This window comes from Loxodonta africana, chromosome 26 (genome assembly GCF_030014295.1).
Source record: "Loxodonta africana isolate mLoxAfr1 chromosome 26, mLoxAfr1.hap2, whole genome shotgun sequence".
NCBI lineage: Eukaryota > Metazoa > Chordata > Mammalia > Proboscidea > Elephantidae > Loxodonta > Loxodonta africana.
The window spans coordinates 35,080,862-35,106,620 of record NC_087367.1 but is presented as its reverse complement, the minus strand read 5'-3'; the positions used below and the strand labels follow the sequence as shown (position 1 = coordinate 35,106,620).

The 25,759-nt window shown below is 39.1% G+C and overlaps 1 protein-coding gene across 1 annotated transcript in view; it reads right to left on the bottom strand.

Annotated features, from left to right (window-relative positions):
• Window positions 1-25,759, bottom strand: part of NLRC4 (NLR family CARD domain containing 4) — a 158,047-nt gene that overhangs the window by 86,955 nt on the left and 45,333 nt on the right. Inside the window, 2 exon segments of the mRNA XM_064276973.1 lie at window positions 7,889-8,071; window positions 10,280-10,356. Of these exon segments, the coding sequence (XP_064133043.1) occupies window positions 7,889-8,071; window positions 10,280-10,356 (260 nt within the window).

Genomic DNA, 25,759 nt, shown 5'->3' with positions numbered 1-25,759 from the left:
TTCAAGGGAGAATCAATAAGAATATGTTCTGACTACTCAGCAGAAACCATGCAGGCAAGAAGGGAATGGGACGACATATACAGAACACTGAAGGAGAAAAACTGCCAACCAAGGATCATATATCCAGCAAAACTCTCTCTGAAATATGAAGGCGAAATTAAAATATTTACAGACAAACACAAGTTTAGAGAATTTGCAAAAACCAAACCAAAGCTACAAGAAATACTAAAGGATATTGTTTGGTCACAGAACCAATAATATCAGATATCAGCACAACACAAGGTCACAAAACAGAACGTCCTGATATCAACTCAAATAGGGAAATCACAAAAACAAACAAATTAAGATTAATTAAAAAAAAAAATACACATAACAGGGAATTATGGAAGTCAATAGGTAAAAGATCACAATAATCAAAAAGAGGGACTAAATACAGGAGGCATTGAACTGCCATATGGAGAGTGATACAAGGCGATATACAACAATACAAGTTAGGTTTTTACTTAGAAAAATAGGGGTATATAATGAGGTAACCACAAAAAGGCATAACAACTCTATAACTCAAGACAAAAACCAAGAAAAACGTAACGACTCAACTAACATAAAGTCAAGCACTATGAAAATGAGGATCTCACAATTTACTAAGAAAAACGCCTCAGCACAAAAAAGTGTGTGGAAAAATGAAATTGTCAACAACACACATAAAAAGGCATCAAAATGACAGCACTAAAAACTTATTTATCTATAATTACGCTGAATGTAAATGGACTAAATGCACCAATAAAGAGACAGAGAGTCACAGACTGGATAAAGAAACACGATCCATCTATATGCTGCCTACAAGAGACACACCTTAGACTTAGAGACACAAACAAACTAAAACTCAAAGGATGGAAAAAAGTATATCAAGCAAACAATAAGCAAAAAAGAAGAGGAGTAGCAATATTAATTTCTGACAAAATAGACTTTAGACTTAAATCCACCACAAAGGATAAAGAAGGACACTATATAATGATAAAAGGGACAATTGATCAGGAAGACATAACCATATTAAATATTTACGCACCCAATGACAGGGCTGCAAGATACATAAATCAAATTTTAACAGAACTGAAAAGCGAGATAGATACCTCCACAATTATAGTAGGAGACTTCAACACACCACTTTCGGAGAAGGACAGGACATCCAGTAAGAAGCTAAACAGAGACACGGAAGATCTAATTACAACAATCAACCAACTTGACCTCATTGACTTATACAGAACTCTCCACCCAACTGCTGCAAAATATACTTTTTTTTCCAGCGCACATGGAACATTCTCTAGAATAGACCACATATTAGGTCATAAAACAAACCTTTGCAGAGTCCAAAACATCAAAATATTACAGAGCATCTTCTCAGACCACAAGGCAATAAAACTAGAGATCAATAACAGAAAAACGAGGGAAAAGAAATCAAATACTTGGAAAATGAACAATACCCTCCTGAAAAAAGACTGGGTTATAGAAGACATCAAGGAGGGAATAAGGAAATTCATAGAAAGCAACGAGAATGAAAATACTTCCTATCAAAACCTCTGGGACACAGCAAAAGCAGTGCTCAGAGGCCAATTTATATCAATAAATGCACACATACAAAAAGAAGAAAGAGCCAAAATCAGAGAACTGTCCCGACAACTTGAACAAATAGAAAGTGAGCAACAAAAGAATCCATCAGGCTCCAGAAGAAAACAAATAATAAAAATTAGAGCTGAACTAAATGAATTAGAGAACAGAAAAACAATCGAAAGAATTAACAAAGCCAAAAGCTGGTTCTTTGAAAAAATTAACAAAATTGATAAACCATTGGCTAGACTGACTAAAGAAATACAGGAAAGGAAACAAATAACCCGAATAAGAAATGAGAAGGACCACATCACAACAGAACCAAATGAAATTAAAAGAATCATTTCAGATTATTATGAAAAATTGTACTCTAACAAATTTGAAAACCTAGAAGAAATGGATGAATTCCTGGAAAAACACTACCTACCTAAACTAACACATTCAGAAGTAGAACAACTAAATAGACCCATAACAAAAAAAGAGATTGAAACGGTAATCAAAAAACTCCCAACAAAAAAAAGTCCTGGCCCGGACGGCTTCACTGCAGAGTTCTACCAAATTTTCAGAGAAGAGTTAACACCACTACTACTAAAGGTATTCCAAAGCATAGAAAATGACGGAATACTACCCAACTCATTCTATGAAGCCACCATCTCCCTGATACCAAAACCAGGTAAAGACATTACAAAAAAAGAAAATTATAGACCTATATCCCTCATGAACATTGATGCAAAAATTCTCAACAAAATTCTAGCCAATAGAATCCAACAACACATCAAAAAAATAATTCACCCTGATCAAGTGGGATTTATACCAGGTATGCAAGGCTGGTTTAATATCAGAAAAACCATTAATGTAATCCATCACATAAATAAAACAAAAGACAAAAACCACATGATCTTATCAATTGATGCAGAAAAGGCATTTGACAAAGTCCAACACCCATTCATGATAAAAACTCTTACCAAAATAGGAATTGAAGGAAAATTTCTCAACATAATAAAAGGCATCTATGCAAAGCCAACAGCCAATATCACTCTAAATGGAGAGAACCTGAAAGCATTTCCCTTGAGAACGGGAACCAGACAAGGATGCCCTTTATCACCACTCTTATTCAACATCGTGTTGGAAGTCTTAGCCAGGGCAATCAGGCTAGACAAAGAAATAAAAGGTATCCGGATTGGCAAGGAAGAAGTAAAGTTATCACTATTTGCAGATGACATGATTATATACACAGAAAACCCTAAGGAATCCTCCAGAAAACTACTGAAACTAATAGAAGAGTTTGGCAGAGTCTCAGGTTATAAAATAAACATACAAAAATCACTTGGATTCCTCTACATCAACAAAAAGAACACCGAAGAGGAAATAACCAAATCAATACCATTCACAGTAGCCCCCAACAAGATAAGATACTTAGGAATAAATCTTACCAAGGATGTAAAAGACCTATACAAAGAAAACTACAAAGCTCTACTACAAGAAATTCAAAAGGACATACTTAAGTGGAAAAACATACCTTGCTCATGGATAGGAAGACTTAACATAGTAAAAATGTCTATTCTACCAAAAGCCATCTATACATTTAACGCACTTCCGATCCAAATTCCAATGTCATATTTTAAGGGGATAGAGAAACAAATCACCAATTTCATATGGAAGGGAAAGAAGCCCCGGATAAGCAAAGCACTACTGAAAAAGAAGAAGAAAGTGGGAGGCCTCACCTTACCTGACTTCAGAACCTATTATACAGCCACAGTAGTCAAAACAGCCTGGTATTGGTACAACAACAGACACATAGACCAATGGAACAGAATTGAGAACCCAGACATAGATCCATCCACGTATGAGCAGCTGATATTTGACAAAGGACCAGTGTCAATTAACTGGGGAAAAGACAGCCTTTTTAACAAATGGTGCTGGCATAACTGGATATCCATTTGCAAAAAAATGAAACAGGACCCATACCTCACACCATGCACAAAAACTAACTCCAAGTGGATCAAAGACCTAAACATAAAGACTAAAACGATAAAGATCATGGAAGAAAAAATTGGGACAACCCTAGGAGCCCTAATACAAGGTATAAACAGAATACAAAACATTCCCAAAAATGATGAAGAGAAACCCGATAACTGGGAGCTCCTAAAAATCAAACACCTATGCTCATCTAAAGACTTCACCAAAAGAGTAAAAAGACCACCTACAGATTGGGAAAGAATTTTCAGCTATGACATCTCCGACCAGCGCCTGATCTCTAAAATCTACATGATTCTGTCAAAACTCAACCACAAAAAGACAAACAACCCAATCAAGAAGTGGGCAAAGGATATGAACACACATTTCTCTAAAGAAGATATTCAGGCAGCCAACAGATACATGAGAAAATGCTCTCGATCATTAGCCATTAGAGAAATGCAAATTAAAACTACGATGAGATTCCATCTCACACCAGCAAGGCTGGCATTAATCCAAAAAACACAAAATAATAAATGTTGGAGAGGCTGCGGAGAGATTGGAACTCTCATACACTGCTGGTGGGAATGTAAAATGGTACAACCACTTTGGAAATCTATCTGGGGTTATCTTAAACAGTTAGAAATAGAACTACCATACAACCCAGAAATCCCACTCCTAGGAATATACCCTAGAGATACAAGAGCCTTCATACAAACAGATATATGCACACCCATGTTTATTGCAGCTCTGTTTACAATAGCAAAAAGTTGGAAGCAACCAAGGTGTCCATCAACGGATGAATGGTTAAATAAATTGTGGTATATTCACACAATGGAATACTACGCATCGATAAAGAACAGTGACGAATCTCTGAACCATTTCATAACATGGAGGAACCTGGAAGGCATTATGCTGAGCGAACTTAGTCAGAGGCAAAAGGACAAATATTGTATAAGACCACTATTATAAGATCTTGAGAAACAGTAAACCTGAGAAGAACACATACTTTTGTGGTTACGAGGGGGGGAGGGAGGGAGGGTGGGAGAGGGTTTTTTTATTGATTAATCAGTAGATAAGAACTGCTTTAGGTGAAGGGAAAGACAACACTCAATACATGGAAGGTCAGCTCAATTGGACTGGACCAAAAGCAAAGAAGTTTCCGGGATAAAATGAATGCTTCAAAGGTCAGCGGAGCAAGCGCGGGGGTCTGGGGAGCATGGTTTGCGGGGACTTCTAAGTCAATTGGCAAAATAATTCTATTATGAAATCATTCTGCATCCCACTTTGAAATGTGGCGTCTGGGGTCTTAAATGCTAACAAGCAGCCATCTAAGATGCAGCAAGTGGTCTCAACCCACCTGGAGCAAAGAAAAATGAAGAACACCAAGCCCACATGACAACTAAGAGCCCAAGAGACAGAAAGGACCGCATGAACCAGAGACCTACATCATCCTGAGACCAGAAGAACTAGTTGGTGCCCGGCCACAATTGATGACTGCCCTGACAGGGAGCTCAGCAGAGGACCCCTGAGGGAGCAGGAGATCAGTGGGATGCAGACCCCAAATTCTCATAAGAAGACCAAACTTAATGGTCTGACTGAGACTGGAGGAATCCCGGCGGCCATGCTCCCCAGACCTTCAGTTGACACAGGACAGGAACCATCCCCGAAGACAACTCATCAGAAATGAAAGGGACTGGTCAGCGGGTGGGAGAGAGATGCTGATGAAGAGTGAGCTAATTATATCAGGTGGACACTTGAGATTGTGTTGGCAACTCTTGTCTGGAGGGGGGATGGGAGGATAGAGAGAGAGGGAAGCCGGCAAAATTGTCAAGAAAGGAGAGACTGAAAGGGCTGACTCAAGAGGGGGAGAGTAAGTGGGAGTAGGGAGTGAGATGTATGTAAACTTATATGTGACAGACTGATTGGATTTGTAAACGTTCACTTGAAGCTTAATAAAAGTTATTTAAAAAAAAAAAAATGTCGTTGTGAAATAGTAAAGAATGTTCTTATCATTCGATAGCTCTATTATGTGAATGTATTTTTAATTTTTTAATCTGCAAGATGTGTTGACTAACTGCAGCTGGGAAGAACAAATAAATGAATTCTTCTTCTCATCAAAAAAAAAAAAAATATTTTCAAAGTACTTTATTTTGCCTCACAATAAACCCAAATGTACCTCTTTGACTCAATGTACATTTAAACATCAATTCAGAGGAAACTGATGAAATTCCAGTATACAAGTTAGCCACCTCTAAACATTTCTACACAGGCAAACCCAGCCAGCCACCAAGTGCACATTACTCAATGTTAAGACTTTTATGCCTCCTTATGAGTTGGAATCAACTCGACGGCAATGGTTTTTAATGAAGATGCACATAAGCTTTAAATGAATATAAGCTAAATTTTTAATATCTGGCTCCAGTTGCCCTTTTCTTGGTCAGTCAATGATGCCTTTTTAAAAGAAGTTTTTTTGTTGTTTTGTTTTGTTTTTGCTTTCTGTTTCACAGTGAGGTTTGGTGTTCTTGTAGATTCCTGTTCTGTGACAGGGAGTGTAAGAGCAGGAGAAACACTGATAAGTTCTTTCTAAAAAAAAAAACACAGTAAGAGTAGTTTGGACTCAAGTACTATAAGCTGAGAATGGGAAGATGAGTGTAGGCAGAAGTAGCGGAAAAGGAGTGAGTCTGGAGACTTAAGCAGGAGCTAGAAATTCTCCTCAGGAAAGGAATTACTCATTTGTTTCCTGGTTTGTTTTTGTTTTCATTTTTTACAACAACTGAATCTTATTACTGTTGATTTATTCCTTCTATAGCTTAAATGAAATTAAATGCTTTGAGCTTTTGACCCTGGGTGGTACAAATAGTTAAGCATTGGACTACTAACCAAAAGATTGGTGGTTCAAACCCACCCAGTGGAGCCTGGGAAGAAAAGCTTGGCAGTCACTTCCAAAAGGTCACAGTCTTGAAAATTCTATGCAACACAGTTCTACTCTGACATACATGGAGTCATTATGAGTCAAAATCAACTTGATGACAACAACAACAAAGAAAGAGAGAGAAACTAAATGAGCTGGTTTCGTTCATTAGAGCATATTGGTACTGTAGTCGAGGTCATACTTAACATCTGTAACTTGAATCCCAAAGACTACCGGCAAACGCCTACTCTCAGTCACCACGGTTCTGGGCTCAGTTGACACTGACCAAATGGATCACCTGTATCAGTCCATGCCACTGAAGATGCACAGGGGCTTCCTGTGGAATAGGAAGAGCCATGGCTCACACTGGCACATGCACATTCAACGTTTGTGGTCACAAACTCCAGGCAGCACATTTGCACTCAGCGCTGGGAGTGGAGAAATCTCCCTGCTCTTCTTGGAGAATCACATTCTTGTGTACGCTTTTCTCCATCTTTGCACGAACCACCAAGGACTTGTTATGTTGCATAACTTCTTATTTCAAAAGGAGTATTTTGACATTAGCCTATCCAGCACAGAGAATATCTAAGTTTTTCCCTAAATAAGATTCTACATTCTGGATTTTCAGTGGGAGTGACAGTAGTGTTTCCCAACTTGTGAAATGGGCTTCTTTGATTTTCAAAATTGTAATTTTAATGAAACACGTAAATGTATATGCATAGGGAAAAAATTGCCAAGATAGGCACCAAAATATTAACTGTGCTTATCTCTGAGGGGTAGGACTATGGGTAATTTAAGTTTTCTTCTTTTGTTTATCTGTATATTCTAATTTTCTGTAACAAATATCTACCGCTTTTGTAATAACAAATGTTGTAATATAGGATAAAAAGGGAAAATGTAGAAATCATAGCAAAATTATATCCACATTCATTGAAACGCATCCTCCATGCTGCCTCGCCAGTTTCCTTTCCACATAGACTTGCAGTCAGGTGTTTTCAATGAACTTAGAATAGAGAATTAACTAGAAACTTCTGCATTCTGAATAAGTTTTAAGAGCTATGTCCTTTGTTTTTTTCTTTTCTCCCAGTGTCTCCTAACCACTTATTATCCTTGAAATGTGTTGTTGTTTTGTGCCATCAAATTTATCCCAACACATAGCGACCCCATGTGACAGAGTAGAACTGCACCACGGGGTTTCCTAGGTTGTAATTTCTATGAGAGCAGATCTCCAGGTCTTTTCTCCTGGGGAGCTGCTGGTGAATTCAAACAGCCGACCTTTCGGTTAGCAGCCTAGAGCTTAACCGTTGTACCACCAGGGCTCCTCCTGAGAGTGTAGCATAGTGGAAATGCCAAAGGCACGTAATACAAAAGTAATTGCAAATGGTTTGTAACACGCTAATCAAATTTTCTTACCGAGTTCTGGACATCCATCTCCTTATCACTCTTATTCATAGAATCATAAATCAAAAAGAGATTCCAGAGGTATTTCAACTTCCCACATAAAGCAAACACTAGCCTCTTTAAAAATCCATGCCAATCAGCTGCTAAGGCATTAATTAATGTGGTAAGATGTCCATTATTTCTGTAGGGTTCTGGCTACAAACAACAGAACCCATTCCAATGAGTTTAAGCAGGAAAGAAATTTAACAAGGATATCAGGTACCTCCCAGGCTCTTCAGGAGAGCCCAGAGAACCAGATTTGAAGTCTATGCAGCCAAGAACAAGGTCCAAATTACAATGCTAGACTGCTCACTTGGAAACCCTACCGTTGCCACCACTGAGCAACGGGTTCTTCAGTACACTACAGCTAGAGTAACTACACTGCTGCTTCCAGAATCTGGGTATCTCCTCACCACCCTCACCAGGTTGAATTCGACATCAGTACAACCTTGATTACAAATATGTGCATCCTGCCTACAACGGAGGCAGTGAAAAAGGGTTTCTGGCTTCTACCTTGGGACTGTGGGTGTTATTATTTGGGAAATTTCCCAAATGTTTAAGTAAGTGTGCAGGGGAGATGATAAGGCCAGGGCTAAAAAAAAAATAATTACTATTATTTTAGGTAAAGAATAGTCGTATCAACTCTATTCTTTTTTTCAATGCAAATATTTTGGGGAAGAGTAACATATGACTCTAATGTCTTTGTTTGACTTAGTGTATGAATTGCACAGTAACAAACTTGGGTATGAAAAGATACACTTTTTCTTTATTTCCCTATAAATCAAGTTGTTCTAGGATACAACCACCATTTAGTTGATAGTAGAAAACTAATCTACTCAGCCTGAGGTAAGCTTCCAGTTCAGTGATCCCTCAGTCTATCCAGGTCTATAACTTAGTAACATTTCAACTTAAAACGCCTGTGGATCTTTTTTCTTTCCTTGGATGTATTCTAAGTTTCCAGAGATTTATGCATGGGCTGAACCAGCAGCAATAAGGAAAACTAGAGTTATCTTCTCCACTCTGTTCCTGTGACAGAGACTTTCCATGTTTGCTGGCAATTTTGAGGCCTTATTTATGAATTACCTGTTTGATCCTTTCCCTTTTTATTTTTTAAAATCAGTTTTAACGAATTACAATGTACGTATACAAAAATGCACCCATTTTAAGTTGTACAGTTGGATCTGTTTTAATAAATACACCCATATGAAGACCACCATAAACATATAACACAGAATATTTCCATCGCCCTAAAAAGTTCTTTGGATCTATTTTGCAGGCAATCTCCCCACTCCCAGCCCTGGTCCCAGACAACCACTAATCTGCTTTTTGTCATTATAGATTAGTTTTCTCTTATCCAGAATTTCATATGAATGGAATCGTAAAGTACATACTGTTTTATGTCTAGCTTCTACCATTCAGCATAAGGTTTTTTTTTTAATACATATCCATGTTGTTGTATCAGTAGTTCATTCCTTTTTATTGCTGAGTACTAGCCCACTTATCACTATATAGCCATTAATTTATTCACCTATTGATAGACATTTGGGTTGTTTCTTATTTGGGGCTGTTAAGAATAAAGCTACTATGAATATTTCTCTACACGTGTTTGTGTAGACATATGTTTTCATTAGGTGAATACTTAGGAGTGGAATCATGAGTCGTATGGTAAGTATATATTTAACTTTATTGAAAAAAAAAAAAAACTGCCAATGTTCTTTGTGTATGAGAGTTCTAGTTGGTCCACATCCTCTCCAGTGTTTGGTATTGTCAGTTTTTAATAATTTAGGTTTTCAAAGGAGCCTGCAGTGGTATAGAGTTGTGATTTTAATTTACATTTCCCTGGTGACCAATGATGCTGGGAATCACCAAACAACTATCTGCTTTTGTGAAGTGTCTGTTCAAATCTTTTGCCCATGTTTTAATTGCATTGAGTTACAAGAGTTCTTTAAGTATTATGAAGACCAATTCTTTGTCAGATATATGGATTTTGCCTATTTTCTCCCAGTTTTGACTTGCCTTTTCACAGGCAAATCTCAACAATGTCTTCCAAAGAGCAGAGTTTTTTATTTTTATGAAGTTCAATTTACCATTTATTTCTTTTATGATTTGTGTGTCTTGAGTCCTTTCTAAGATCTTTGTTACCACCAGATGGCAAACTTTTCTCTTTTTTTTCCTGGAAGTTTTATAGTTTTAACTTTTATGTTTAGGTGAATGATCTATTTTGAGACAGATTTTGTGTATGGTGGGTGTCTTAAGTTTGACCCAAAGCAGGCTCTGCAGGTGTGGTGCGAGGTTTGTCAGATGTGATGGAGGGGGTGAGATCCACACAGGAAGGCCAGAAAAGAAAGAGAACGTATTACTCACAGGTCCCAGAGAGAAGACACAGCATGCCTCGCAGCGCCGCAGGGAAGGGACATGATGCTGGAATGCGCTCAGACAAGCTGTGGGGAGCAAGAAAGAGAGAGCCTGTGGGCCAAAGCCTTTATTGAGGTTTTGAGGCTGAGGTCTCGGGATTAGCATATGCTTGGGTTGCACTGGTCAATTTGAAAGTTTCCAGTGTTTTAGCACAGGAAAGGAGGGAAGTTTTATCACAAAAAATCTTATGGGGCTTGCCCAGGACAGGCAAGGAGTGTTAAACTATAGCTGTTGAGAGACTAGGTTATATGATTGCAGCAGGGTCTTTATAGTAAGAACCCATATAAGGCATGGCCAGGAGGGCCAGTTAGAGACAACACCTGTTGAGGGGCTGTGTGATAAGATAGGAATGGCCATGTCAGAAACTGGGTGAAAGGACAACTAGGAAGAATTAATGGGCGCTGAGGCAGCAAATTCTGTCTCAAATTGGCCTTGAACAGTGGGAGGTAAGGGTCAAAGTTCATTTTTTTCCCATACAAATATCCAGTTTTGGTTTTGCTTTTTTTCCAGCACATTTTGTTGAAAGGACTATCCTATGAAATTATCTTGGCCTCTTTATCAGTGATTGATCATATATGAATTAGTTTCAGGAATCTATTCTGTGCCATTGCTCTATGTGTCTATCTTTATGCCAATATCACACTGTCTTGACTAGGTAGCTTTATTTTAAGCCTTGAAATCAGGTGGTGTAAATCCTCCAACTTTGCTCTTTTTTTAAGACTATTTTAGCTATTCTACATTCTTTGTATTTTTATATAAGTTTTAGAATCAATTTATCAATCTTTACCTAAAAAGTCCTGCTAGAAATTTTGGTTGGGGTTGCTTTAAATCCATAGATGAATTTGGGGAGAAGTGATATATTAACTAAAAAAAAAAAAAAACTATATTAAGTCATTAATCTATATTAATCTATAAGCATTGTTTTAGTTTCCTGTGGCTGCTATAACAAATTACCACAGATTAGGTAGTTTAAAACAACAGAAATTTTATTATCTCACAGTTCTGAAGGCCATAAATTGACATAAATAAAGATGTTGATAGGTGGTATTCCCTCTGGATGCTCTAGGGGAGAGTCCGTTCTTTGCCTATGGTGGCTGTTGGCTGTTAGCATTTCTTGGATTCTGGCTGCATCACTCCAGTCTCCGCCACTATCTTCACACTGCCTGCTACTGTGTGTGTGTTTAATCTCTCTCTGCCTCTCTTTTATAATAATACCTATGATGCTATTTAGTACCTACTGGTGGGTGAATAAGCCAGAACAAGATACTTCTCTTAATATCTTTAACTTACGTCTTTTGCCATATAAGGTCATATTCACTCTTTTGCCATATAATAGTCACAGGTTCTGGGGATTAGGATGTGAATACATCTTTGGAAGGGTATCTTATTTCAACCTACCCCAGTCTACCCTCTAATTCCCAAAGATTCACATCCATTCCATATGCCAAATACAGTTCACCCTATTCCAACATTGGAAATATCATAACTTTTTACAGTATCAAATCAAGTCCAAAACCGTATCTAAATATTATCAGCTCAAAAGTGCTAAATCTCGAGGCAGAGCCAAGATGGCGGACTAGTCAAATGTACCAATCCACTGCTCTGCAACAAACCAAAACCAAACCAAACCCATGGCAGTCAAGTCAATTCCGACTCATAGTGACCCTATAGGACAGAGTAGAACTGCCCCATAGAGTTTCCAAGGAGCACCTGGTGGATTTGAACTACCGACCTTTTTGGTGAGCAGCCATAGCTCTTAACCACTATGCTACCAGGATTTCCCCTCAGCAACAAGGACTCAAAAAATCAAATGGAACAGATACAGACATCAGTCCTGGAATCCTGAACTGTAAATGAAGGGATAAAGTATTAGATCAGAGGCTACTGAGAAGAAACTGATTGAAAGCAGCGAATAGGTAGAAATACAGAGTGGTGGTTCCCTGCCGACCAGCACAGCACAGTACAGCCGTTTTGAGATAAAGCCAAAAACACCACACAGAGCACAAAAAGGCATCTTCACAGAACTCCCAATAGAAGATAGAGGAACAGCATGCACACACCCAGAGGGAAGTAAGATACTGTTTGCTGGCTGCAGCTCAAAGAAGTGCCCAGACACTCTCACACAATAACCAGAGGAACACACACCTATAACTCCCACCCTCTTGGCAAGTAGTGACAAGAACAGCCCCACCCCAGCAGCCCTAACTGCCGGGAACCACAGTACAAGCTCCCCCTATTCCCCCACCATCTAGACTTATCAACCTCTCCCCTTCACCCCCCTCCTCCCCTCTCTTCCCGCCGTAGCCACACCCTGCTGCTCTGCACCCAAGTGACCTGGCTCTGCACACCTTCCTTCCTGCCAGCCAGTCTGGCTGCATCACAGCAGAGTGACCCGGCCCATGTGACCTCCCTCCTCCTAGCTCAGCACCACTGCACTGCAACCAGGTGACTGGACACAGCATCTGCAGCCCCTTCCTCCCCATCGGTTCTGCACAGCTGCCCCACATCTAAGCATCCAGGCCCATGCCCCTCCCTCCCCACATTTGCACCCCATTGCTCCACAGCTAGGTGACCATCCCCATGCCCTGTCCTTCCCCACCAGTTCTACCCTACTGTGCCACAGCCAGGCAACCCAGCCATGTGCCCCCTCCCACCCTACTGGCTCTGGCCAGCTGTGCCACAGCCAGGTGAGCTGGCCCTGTGCTTCTTCCATCCCCACTGACTCTGCCCCATTGTTCCACAGCTGAGCATCCCGGCCCGTACCCCTCCCACCCTGCTGGACCCACCCCACTGCAACACAACTGAGGGACCTGGTCCCACAGCCCTCCTCCCCACTGGCTCTGCCCTGCTGCACAACAGCCAAGCAACACAGCCCCACGTCCCTCCCCCCCAGGCCCCACCTATTGTACCACAGCTGAATAACCTAGCCCCACATCTCTCCTTTCCCACTGGTCCTATACAGCTGCCCTGTAGCTGAGCATGCCAGCACCATTTCTTCCCTACCTGCCAGCCCCACCCCACCGCATCACAGCTGAGCAAACTGCCCTGCCCATCTGGACAAGATGGTGAGAGTTATAGGGCCCACAGATGAGAAAGCAACAAAGCATGCTCAGAAAACCTGTCTAGACATATCAAAACAAAACAGCAGGATGAAACAAACATATAATCAATTAATAAAGAAAATAATGCCTTATGTCTCAGAGACAGCAGACAATATTGAAACATTTAAAAAAAAAAAAAAAAAAGCAGAATAAGATGGCTCCAGCAAATGACCAAATAAAGAATCAGATAACCTTCCAGTAGAAGAAAAGGTACTGGAACCACCTGATATGAAATTTAAAAGACTAATATTTAGGACCCTCCAAGAGATCAGTAAAGAGAAAAGGAAAACATAGACAAGACCAAGGAAAAAATAGACAAAACCATGGAAAACACAGACAAAACCAACCAAAGCATAGCCAAAATCAAGGAAAAAAACACAAAACAATAAAAGAATTCAGGGAAATAACTCAAGAACAAAATGTGAAAATAAGCAATTAGAAATCAGACAGAAACAGTAACTAGAAATACAGAAGATAAACAACAAAATTTAAGAAATAGACAACTCAACAGAAAGTTTTAGTAGCAAATTTGAAACAAGGGAAGGCAGAATCAGTGAGATTGAAGATAAACCCATAGATGCCACTTTGTATGAGGAAAACTCAGAGAAGAGAATGAAGAAAACCAAAGAATTATGTGGGGCACAATCAAAAGCAAAAATTGCATGTGATCAGAGTTCCAGAACATGGGGAAAAATGGAATACACAGAGAAGATTGTGAAGATTTGGTGGCAGAAAACTTCCCTAATATGATAAAAGACAGAAAGGTGATCATCCAAGAAGCTCAACAAACCACATATAGGATAGACACAAAGAAAGTCACCAAGACATATGATAATCACACCTGTAAAACCAAAGACAAAGAAAGAATCCTGAAAGCAGTTTGTTTTAGCTATCTAGTGCTGCCATAACAGAAATACCACAAATGGATGGCTTTAACAAAGAGAAATTTATTTTCTCACAGTCTAGTAGGATACAAGTCCAAATTCAGGGCATCAGATCCAGGGAAAGGCTTTCCCTTTCTGTCAGCTCTGGAGGAAGGTCCTTGTTGTCAACCTTCCCCTGGTCAAGGAGCTTCTCAGGCACAAGGACCCTGTGTCCAAAAGACGTGCTCTGCTCCTGGTGTTGCTTTCTTTGTGGTACGAGGTCCCCAACTTTCTGCTTACTTCTCTTTCCTTTTATCTGTTGAGAGATAAAAGGTGGTGCAGGCCACACCCCAGGGAAACTCCCTTTACCTTGGATCAGGGAGGTGACCTGAGTAAGGGTGGTATTACAACCCCACCCTAATCCTAAAATAAAATTACAATCACAAAATGGAGGACAATGCACAGTGCTGGGAATCATGGCCTAACCAAGTTGATACACACATTTTTGGGGGGACATAATACAATCCATGACACAGTTCTAGAAAAAAAGTCACTTACAAAGGGGAAACAAGAAGACTAAGCTTTAATGACTTGGCAGAAACTATGCAGGGAAGAAGGTAATGGGATGACATACATAAAACCTTGAAAGAAAAAAAATCACAAACCAAGAATAACATATCCTACAAAACTCTCTCAAATACAATAGAGAAATTAGGATTTTCCAGATAAACAGAAATTAAGGGAGTTTGTAAAACCAAACCAACCTTAAAAGAAATATTAAAGGGAGCCCTTCGGTTAGAGAACTAACAACATAAGATAACAACCTGAGGCTAGGACAAAGGATAGCATCAGCCAGATACCAACCTAGGTAAAGAACTCTCAATAATAAAACAAAAGTAAAAGATTTAAAACAGGGAACCAGAGGTGTTAATCTGTAAATTATGACAACATCAGAACAATACAAGGGGGGATAAATGGCATAGGTATAGAACTTTCAAATGATAAGGAAATCAAGGTGATATCAAGTCATAAATGACTGGCTTAAACTTAGGAAGATAGTCTAAATTTCAAGGTAAGCACAAAGAAAGTTAACAAACTTACTCATCAACATAAAAAAGAAGAAAAACATAAGTAATCAATAAGCACAAATGAAAAAATGAAAAGAAATTCCACAACTAAAAGGAACTCAGTGCAGGAAAGTAAGGGGACCAAAAAAACGCCAGCACCACACACACACACACACAAAAAAGTACAACAAAATGACATCGATAAACTCACAGCTACTGATAATCACACTGAATGTAAAGGACTTACATGCACCTATAAAGAGACAGAGAGTAATAGAATGGATTTGAAAAAAGAAAACAATCCATCAATATGCTGTCTACAAAAGACACACCTTAGACACAAAGACATAAATACATTTAAAATCAAATAATGGAAAAAATTTATCAAGCAAACCGCAACTAAAAAAGAGCAGGAGTGCCAATACTAATCTCAAATAAAATAGACTTTAAGGCAAAATTCACTGCAAAAGACAAGGAAGAACACTATATAATGATTAAAGGGACAATCCACCAAGAAGTTATAACCTTAATAAATATCTATGCACTGAACAACAGGGCTCCAAAATGCATCAAACAAACTAACAGCACTGAAAATAGAAATATACAGTTGCACAATAACAGTAGGAGACTTCAACACACCACTCTCAGTAAAGGACAGAACATCTATGGAAAAAAAAAAAAAAAAAAACCTCAACAAAGATACACAAGGTCTAAAGGCCACAATCAATGAACTTGACCTTATAGACATATACACAACATTGTATCCAACAGCGTCAAAGTATATATTCTTTTCCAGTGCACATGGAACATTCTCCAGGATAGACCACATTTTAGGCCACAAAGCAACTCTCAATAAAATCCAAAACACTGAAATAATACAAAGCATCTTCTCTAAACACAATGTCATAAAAATAGAAATTAATAACAGAAACAGCAAGCAAAAAAATTAGAAACTGAATAACACCTTGCTTAAAAACCACTGGATAATAGAAAAAATCAAAGAGGGAATCAAAAAATTCCTAGAATCAAATGAGAATAAAAACACTTCATTCCAAAATCTTTGGGACACAGCAAAGCCAGTGCTTAGAGGTCAATTTAAAGAAATAAACACACATATCAAAAAAGTAGAAAGGGCCAAAACCACAATGTTAGTCCTACAACTTGAACAAATAGAAAGAGAACAACAAAAGGAGCCCACAGTGATCAGAAGAAAGGAACTAATAAAGACCAGAGCAGAAATAAATGAAATGGAGAATTTAAAAAGAACAATAGAATCAACAAGACAAAAATTGGTTCTTTGAAAAGATCAGCAAAATCGACAAACCATTGGCCAAAGTGACAAAAGAGAACAGTAGAGGAAGCAAATAACCCAAATCGGAAATGAGATGGAGGACATTACAAAAGACCCAACTGAAATGAAAAGAATCATAACAGAGTACTATGAAAAATTGTACTTCAACAAATTTGAAAACCTAGAAGAAATGGACAAATTTCTAGAAACACACCACCTACTTAAACTAGCACAAACTGAAGTCAGAAATCTGAACAGACCCATAACAAGAGAAGAGGTGGAAAAGGTAATTTAAAAAGAGAAAAACCTCCCAACAACAACAACAGCCCTGACCCAGATGGCTTCACTGTAGAATTCTCCCAAAGATTCAGGGAAGAGCTCACACCAATACTAATCAAACTATTTCAGAACATAGAGAAGGAAGGGCTACTTCCGAATTCATTCTATGAAGCCAGCATAATCCCAAAGATAGGCAGAACCAAAAACCAGATGAAACTCATTGCCATCTAGTCAATTCCAACTCATAGAGACTCTATAGGACAGAGTAGAATTGCTCCACAGAACTTCAAAGGAGCACCTAGTGGAATCGAACTGCAGACCTTTTGGTTAGCAGCCATAGCTCTTAACCACTACACCACCAGGGTTTCCAAGACAGACAAATACACCACAAAAAAATAAAATTACAAACCAATATCTCTCATGATTACAGATGCACGAAATTATCAACAAAATTCTAGCCCATAGAATTCGGCATCATTTCAAAAAAATAATACATCACGACCCAGTGGAATTCATACCAGGTATGCAAGAATGGCTCAACATTAGAAAGTCAATCAACGTAATCCACCACATAAATAGAACAAAAGAAAAGAACTATATGATCATCTGAATCGACACAGAAAAGGCATTTGATAAAGTCCAACACCCATTCCTGACAAAAACTCTCAATAAAATATAAATAGGAAATTCCTCAACATAATAAAAGGCATCTATACAAAACCAACAGCCAGCATCGTTCTCAATGGAGAGAGGCTGAAAACATTCCCCCTGAGAACAAGAATAAGACAAGGATGTTATCTCAATCATCTAGTGCTGCTATAACAGAAATAGCACAAGTGGATGGCTTAAGCAAAGGGAAATATGTTTTCTCACAGTCCAGTAGGCTAGAAGTCTGAATTCAGGGTGCTGGCTCCAGGGGAAGGCTTTCTCTTTCTGTCGGCTCTGGAGAAAGGTCCTTGTCTTCCCTGGGGCTGGGAGCATCTCAGCACAGGAACCTCAGATCCAAAGGACATGCTCTGTTCCCAGTACTGCTTTCTTGGTGGTATGAGGTCCCCACTGTCTGCTAGATTCCCTTTCCTTTTATCTCTTGAGAGATAAAATACGGTGCAGCCACACCCCAGGGAAACCCCCTTTACATTGAATCAGGGATGTGACCTGGTAAAAATATTACAATCCCACCCTAATCCTCTTTAACCGTAGGCAGAGATTATGATTTGGAACATAGGAAAATCACAAAATGGAGGATAACCGGAAACCCTGGTGGCGTAGTGATTAAGTGCTACGGCTGCTAATAAAAGTGTTGGCGGTTCGAATCCACCAGGCCCTCCTTGGAAGCTCTATAGGGCAGTTTTACTCTGTCCTATAGCGTCGCTATGAATTGGAATGAACTCGACGGCACTGAGATTGGTTTTTTGGTTTTGGGAGGATAACCACACAATACTGGAAATCATGGCCTAGCCAAGTTGACACGTATTTTTGGTGGACACAATTCAATCCATGACAGATGCCCTTTATCACCACTTCTATTTAACACTGGAAACCCTGATAGCATAGCAGTTAAATACTATAGCTGTTAACTAAAAGGTCAGCAGTTTGAATCCACAAGGTGTTCCTTGAAAACTCTATGGGCAATTCTACTCTGTCCTATAGGGTCACTATAAGTCAGGATCGACTTGTTGGCGATGGTTTGTTTTTATTTAACATTGGAAACTCTGGTAGCGTAGTGGTTAAGAGCCACAGCTGCTAAGCAAAAGGTCGGCAGTTAGGATCCACCAGGCACTCCTTGGAAACTCTATATGGCAGTTCTACTCTGTCCTGTAGAGTCACTGTGAGTCAGAATTGACTTGATGGCAATGGGTTTGGTTTTTTTGTTTTTATATTTAACATTGTGCTGGAAGTCCTAGCTAGAGCTATAAGGCAAGAAAAAAGAAATAAAGTGCACCCAAATTGGTAAGGAAGAAGTATAACTATCCCTATTTGCAGACAATATAATATACACAGAGAACCCAAAAGATTGCACAAGAAAACTACTGGAAGTAATAGAAAGATTCAGCAGAGAAGCAGGATACAAGATCAACATACAAAAATCAGTTGGATTCCTATACACCAACAAAGACTGTGAAAAGGAAATCAGGAAAACAATGCCATTTATAACCAAAACCAAACCAAACCCAGCGCCGTCGAGTCGATTCTGACTCATAGCGATCCTATAGGACGGAGTAGAACCACCCCACAGAGTTTCCAAGGAGAGCCTGCGGATTCAAACTGCCGACCCTCCGGTTTGCAGCCGGAGCACTTAACCACTACACCACCCGGCTTCCCAGCACCCAATAAAATGAAATACTTAGGAATAAATATAACCAGGGATATAAAAGACCTATAAGACAAACAAACAAACAAACTACAAAACACTACTGCAAGAAACAAAAATAGACTTACACTAACGGATAAGCATGCCATGCTCATGGATAGGTAGACTCAACATTGTGAAAATGTCAATTCTACCCAAAGGAATCTACAGATATAGTGTAGTTCCAATCCAAATACCAAAAGCATCCTTTAACAAGATGGAAAAACTAATCATTAATTTTATATGGAAAGGAAAGAGGCCCCAGATAAATAAAGCATCATTGAAAAAGAAGAACTAAGTAGGAGGCCTCACACTACCTGATCTCAGAACCTACTGTACAGCCATGGCAGTCAAAATAGCCTGGTACAACAACAGGCACATAGACCAATTGAGCAGAAATGAGAACCCAGACATAAATCCATCCACCTATGGTCAACTGATCTTTGCAAAGGCCCAAAGTCCACTAAATGGGGAAAAGACAGTCTCTTTAACAAATAGTGCTGGCAAAACTGGATGTCCAATGTAAAAAAAAATGAAACGGGACCCACTACTTCACATCATACACAAAAACTGATGCAAAAATGGATCAAAGACATAAATAAAAAACTCCAAACTATAAAGATCATGGAAGAAAATATAGGGACAACACTAGGGGCTCTGATACATGGCATAAATCGTAACTAACTACACACACAAACACCAGAAGATAAACTGGGAGCTCCTGAGAATTAAATGCTTATGGTCATCCAAAGACTTCAACAAAAGGGTAAAAAGAGAACCTACAGACTGGGAAAAAAATAGTCTGGCTACAACATATCTGACAAGGATCTAATGTCTAAAATCTGTAAGGTACAGCAACACTGTAACAATAAGAAGACAAATCATCCAATTAAAAAAATGGACAAAAGATATGAACAGACATTTCAACAAAGAAGACATTCAGGCAGCTAACAGACACAAGAGGATATGCTTGCAATCATTGGCCATTAAACAGAACACCAAACCCAGTGCCATTAGAGAAATGTAAATCAAAACCACAGTGAGATACCCTGACATTACTAGCACTAATCAAAAAACAAAAAAACAGAAAATAACAAATGTTGGAGAAGTTGCGGGAAGATTGGAATTCTTATGCACTGCTGGTGGAATGCAAATTGGTACAACCACTATGGAAAATGATTTGGGGCTTCCTTTAAAAGCTAGGAATAGAAATACCATACAATCCAGCAATCCCACTTACAGGAATATATCCTAGAGAAATAAGAGCCATCAGACAAATAGACATATGCACACCATGTTCATTGCAGCATTATTCACAATAGCAAAAAGATGGAAACAACCTAACTCCCCATCAACAGATGAATGGATAAACCGATTATAATATATACACACAATGGAATATTAGGCAATGATATAGAACAATGATGAATTGTGAAACACCTCGGAACATGGATTAACCTGGAGGGCATTATGCTGAGTGAAATAAGCCAATCATGAAAGGATCAAATACTGTATGAGACCACTATTACAAAAACTCAAGAAAAGGTTTACACAGAAAGAGACTATCTTTGACAGTTATGAGAGAGGGAAGGTGTGGGGAAAAGAAATCACTAACTAGACAGTAGATAAGTTGTAACTTTGGTGAATGGAAAGACAGTACACATTATAGGGCAAGTCAGCACAATGTGGCAAAAGCAAAGCCATAGAAACTTCATAGTCACATCCAGACACCCTGAGGGACCAAGCTACTTGGCTGAGGGCTGGGGACCATGGCCTCAGGGGACATCTAGGTCAATTGACATAACATAATTCATAAAGAAAATGTTCTACATCTGACTTTGCTGAGTAGCTTCTGGGGTCTTAAAAGCTTGTGAATGACCATCTAAGATACATCTATTTGTTACAACCTATCTGGAGCAAAAGAGAATGAGAAAACCAAAGATGCAAGGGAAATGTTAGTCCAAGGGACTAATGGACCACAATTACCACAGCCTCCACCAGCCAGAGGCCAGAGCAACTAGATGGTGCCCAGCTACCACAACCTACTGCTTTGAGAGGGATCACAATACAGGGACCTAGACCAAAAAAAAAAAAAAAAAAAAACATAGCAGGAGAAAAATGTAGAACAAAATTCAAATTCACAAAAAAAGACCAGACTTACTAGTCTGACGGAGACTGGAAGAACCCTGAGACTATGGCCTTGGGTACCCTTTTAACTCAGAAGTAAAGTCACTACCCAAGTTCACCCTTCAGCCAAAGATTATACAGGTCTATAAAACAAACAATAACACATGTAAAGCAAGTTCTTCTTAGGTAAATCATGTAAATGAGACCAAATGGGCAACACCTGCCCAAAAGCAAAGAGGAGAAGGCAGGGAGGGACAGGAAAATGGGATGAATGGCTGGGGTGGAGAATAGGAGAGTACTGACACATTGCAGGGATGGCAATGAATGTCACAGAACAATTTGTGTATAAATTGTTGAATGAGACAGAGCCAAGATGGTGGAACAGACAGATGCTTCTGGTAAGCCGTCTTTACAACAAAGACCCCAAAAAACAAGTGAAACGAGTATATACGTGACAAGGTGGAAGCCCTGAGCTTCAAAGGCAAGCTTAGAAAGAAAATGAACTGAGGGGCAGGGGGAAGGAGAGACCATTCAGAAGGGGAGAGGAGTTACCGGACTTGGATCGAGGGGAGCCCTCAGGCACCATTCCTGAAGTGGTGGCGGCGGGCTGGTACTAGCATTTGGCTGCAGTTTCCTCAGGGAGAAGAACCCAGCCACACAGCCTGCTCACACCTCCGGAACCTGAGAAGAACGGCGCTCGCGGCAAAAGATAAGTATTGCATATATTTTACCGTGCCCCCCAACCACCAACCAGCTTCAGCAGCTGAATTCCCTGGGCCTGAGATAGGCTCTGTTGAGCACCTAGAGCCATCCTCCCAGCCTTGGGGAAGGAAAAAAAAAAGCAATTCGGGGAAAAGATAATTTCCTAGCTCCACTAACTGGGGGAGCTCAGGACAAAAGCGGCTCCCATCCAGACATAAACCGTCCATGGACTTTGAGCACCTTTCCCTTCTGCATGGACCTGTATGGACCTATTTCAGGAGAATAGGACCTTGTTGGCAAATTCCAACCATTTCAGCTGTGCGGTGGAGATGTGGGTGTTTGATGTTTGATATTGTTTCTGTATTAAACAAAGTACTCACCTGCAAACATCAGGGACCTAAGGACAGGTAGCTCCACTCAGGTCACCCAGCCACCCATGACAGGGGTCCAAAAATAACTGGTACCTCCCAGTCCTTACAACCAACCACTTTGTGTGCCCATGATCCGTCTGCAGAGCCCACCCCACTGCACACTCTAAGGAACGGGGACGCATTTTCCTCAGAGACACTCAGGGGTTGGTTCTCAGTCCCCTGCCTTGTTCAGAGCATGACCCCCTGCTGCATTCAGATACCGGTATATGCACCAAACAACCCTGCCCTTCTAAGATTGTAGGACAGAGCCTGTACCACACACTTGATGATCAGCTACCTGGAAACCTGAGCTGAATTCATACAAGAAAACTGAATGGACTCCTAGACTGATATACCTGATAACAGCTCTAGCCATCTGGGCACAGGACTTCAGAGCTCCAAAGGTGAAAATAATCAAGCTAGCTCACTCAAGCAACCCATAGGGGTATACCAAAACAAAACAAAGCAAGAAGCTACAACACAGTAAGCAAGCATAAACTAATACAATAACTTATACATGGCTCAGAGACAACAGTCAGTATCAAGCCACATAAAGAAACAGACCATGATCACCTCAACAGGCTCTCAAAACAAAGAATCCAGGGATCTTCTAGATGAAAATCCCTTCCTGGAATTACCAGAGCCAGAATACAAAAGTTTAATATACAGAGCCCTTCAAGACATCAGGAAGGAAATGAGGCAATATGCAGAACAAACCAAGGAACACACAGATAAAGCAACTGAAGAAATTAGAAAGATTATTCAGGAACATAATGAAACATTTAATAAGCTGGAAAAATCCATAGATAGACAGTAATCAGAAATTCAGAAGATTAACAATAAAATTACAGAATTAGAGAACTCAATAGAAAGTCAGAAGAGCAGAATTGAGCAAGTAGAAGCTAGAATTTCTGAACTCGAAGATAAATCACTTGGCACTAATATACTTGAAGAAAAATCAGATAAAAGAATTAAAAAAAAAGAAGAAACCTTAAGAATCATGTGGGACTCTATCAAGAGAAATAACCTACAAGTGATTGGAGTACCAGAACAGGGAGGGATAACAGAAAATACAGAGAAAATTGTTGAAGATTTGTTGGCAGAAAACTTCCCTGATATTGTGAAAGATGAGAAGATATCTATCCAAGATGCTCATCGAACTCCACGTAAGGTAGATCTGAAAAGAAAGTCACCAAGACATATTATAATCAAGCTTGCCAAAACCAAAGATAAAGAGATAATTACAAGAGCAGCGAGGGATAAAAGAAAAGTCACGTACAAAGGAGAACCGATAAGAATAAGCTCAGACTACTCGGCAGAAATGATGCAGGCAAGAAGGCAATGGGATGACATATTAAAAAAATTGAAGGAAAAAAATTGCCAGCCAAGAATCATATATCCATCAAAACTGTCTCTTAAATATGAAGGTGATATTAAGACATTTCCAGATAAACACAAGTTGAGGGAATTGATAAAAACCAAACCAAAACTGCAAGAAATACTAAAGGGAGTTCTTTGGTTACAAAATCAGTAATATCAGGTATCAACCCAAGACTAGAATACTGGGCAGAGCAACCAGAAGTCAACCCAGACAGGGAAATCCAAAAAACACAAAGCAAGATTAAAAAAAAAAAAAAAAAAAAAGCCCCGCACAGGGTAACGGTGATGTTATTATATAGAAGAAGACAACATTAAAATAATAAAGAGGGGCTAAGAAATGTAATCATACACCTTCCATATGGAGAGGAAGATACGGTGATACAAAGAAATAAAAGTTTTCAATTTAGAAAAATAGGTGTAAATAATAAGGTAACCACAAAGGAGACAAACTACCCTACACATCAAAATAAAATACAAGGAAAAAATAGACTCAGCAGAAACAAAATCAACGACAATGAATATGAGGAAAGGACACTATATAAAGAAAATCTACTCAGCACATAAAATCAAGCGGGAAAAAGAAACTGTCAACAACACACAAAAAAAGACATCAAAATGATAGCACTAAATTCATACCTATCCATAATTACCCTGAATGTAAATGGAATAAATGCACCAATAAAGAGACAGAGAGTGGCAGAATGGATTAAAAACCAGGATCTGTCTATATGCTGCCTACAAGAGACACACCTTAGACTTAGAGTCACAAACTAAAACTCAAAGGATGGAAAAAAATATATCAAGCAAATAACAATCAAAAAAGAGCAGGAGTGGCAATATTAATTTCTGACACTATAGACTTTAAAGTTAAATCCATCAGAAAGGATAAGGAAGGACACTATTTAATGATTAAAGGGACAATTTACCAAGAAGATATAACCGTATTAAATATTTATGCACCCAATGACAGGGCTGCAAGATACATAAAACAAACTCTATCAGAACTGAAAACTGAGATAGACAGCTCCACAATTATAGTAGTAGACTTCAACACACCACTTTCGGTGAAGGAGAGGACACCCAGAAAGAAGCTCAATAAAGACACGGAAGATCTAAATGCCACAATCAACCAACTTGACCTCATAGACATATCCACAACACTCCATCCAACAGTAAAAAAAAAAAATTTTTTTTTGTATGTTTTCTTTTCTTGTGCACATGGAACATTCTCTAGAATACACCACATATTAGGTCATACATCAAGCCTTAGCAGAATCCAAAACATTGAAATATTACAAAGCATCTTCTCTGACCATAAGGCCATAAAAGTGGAAATCAATAAAAGGAAAAGCAGGGAAAAAAAATAAAACTGAACAGTACTCTGCTCAAAAAAGACTGGATTATAGAAGACATTAAGGATAGAATAAAAAAATTCATAGAATCCAATGAGAATGAAAACACTTCCTATCAGAACCTTTGGGACACAGCAAAAACGGTGCTCGGAGGCCAATTTATATGAATAAGTGCATACATCCAAAAAGAAGAAACGGTCAAAATCAAAGAATTATCCCTACAACTTGAACAAATTGAAAGACAGCAACAAAAGAAACCCACAGGCACCAGAAGAAAACAATAAAAATTAGAGCTGAACTAAATGAAATAGAAAACAGAAAAACAAAAGAATTAACAAGACCAAAAGCTGGTTTTTTGAAAAAATCAACAAAATTGGTAAACCATTGGCCAAACTGACAAAAGAAAAACAGGAGAGGAAGCAAATAACCCGAAGAAGAAATGAGATGGGTGATACAACAGACCCAACTGGAATTAAAAGAATCATATCAGATTACTATGAAAAACTG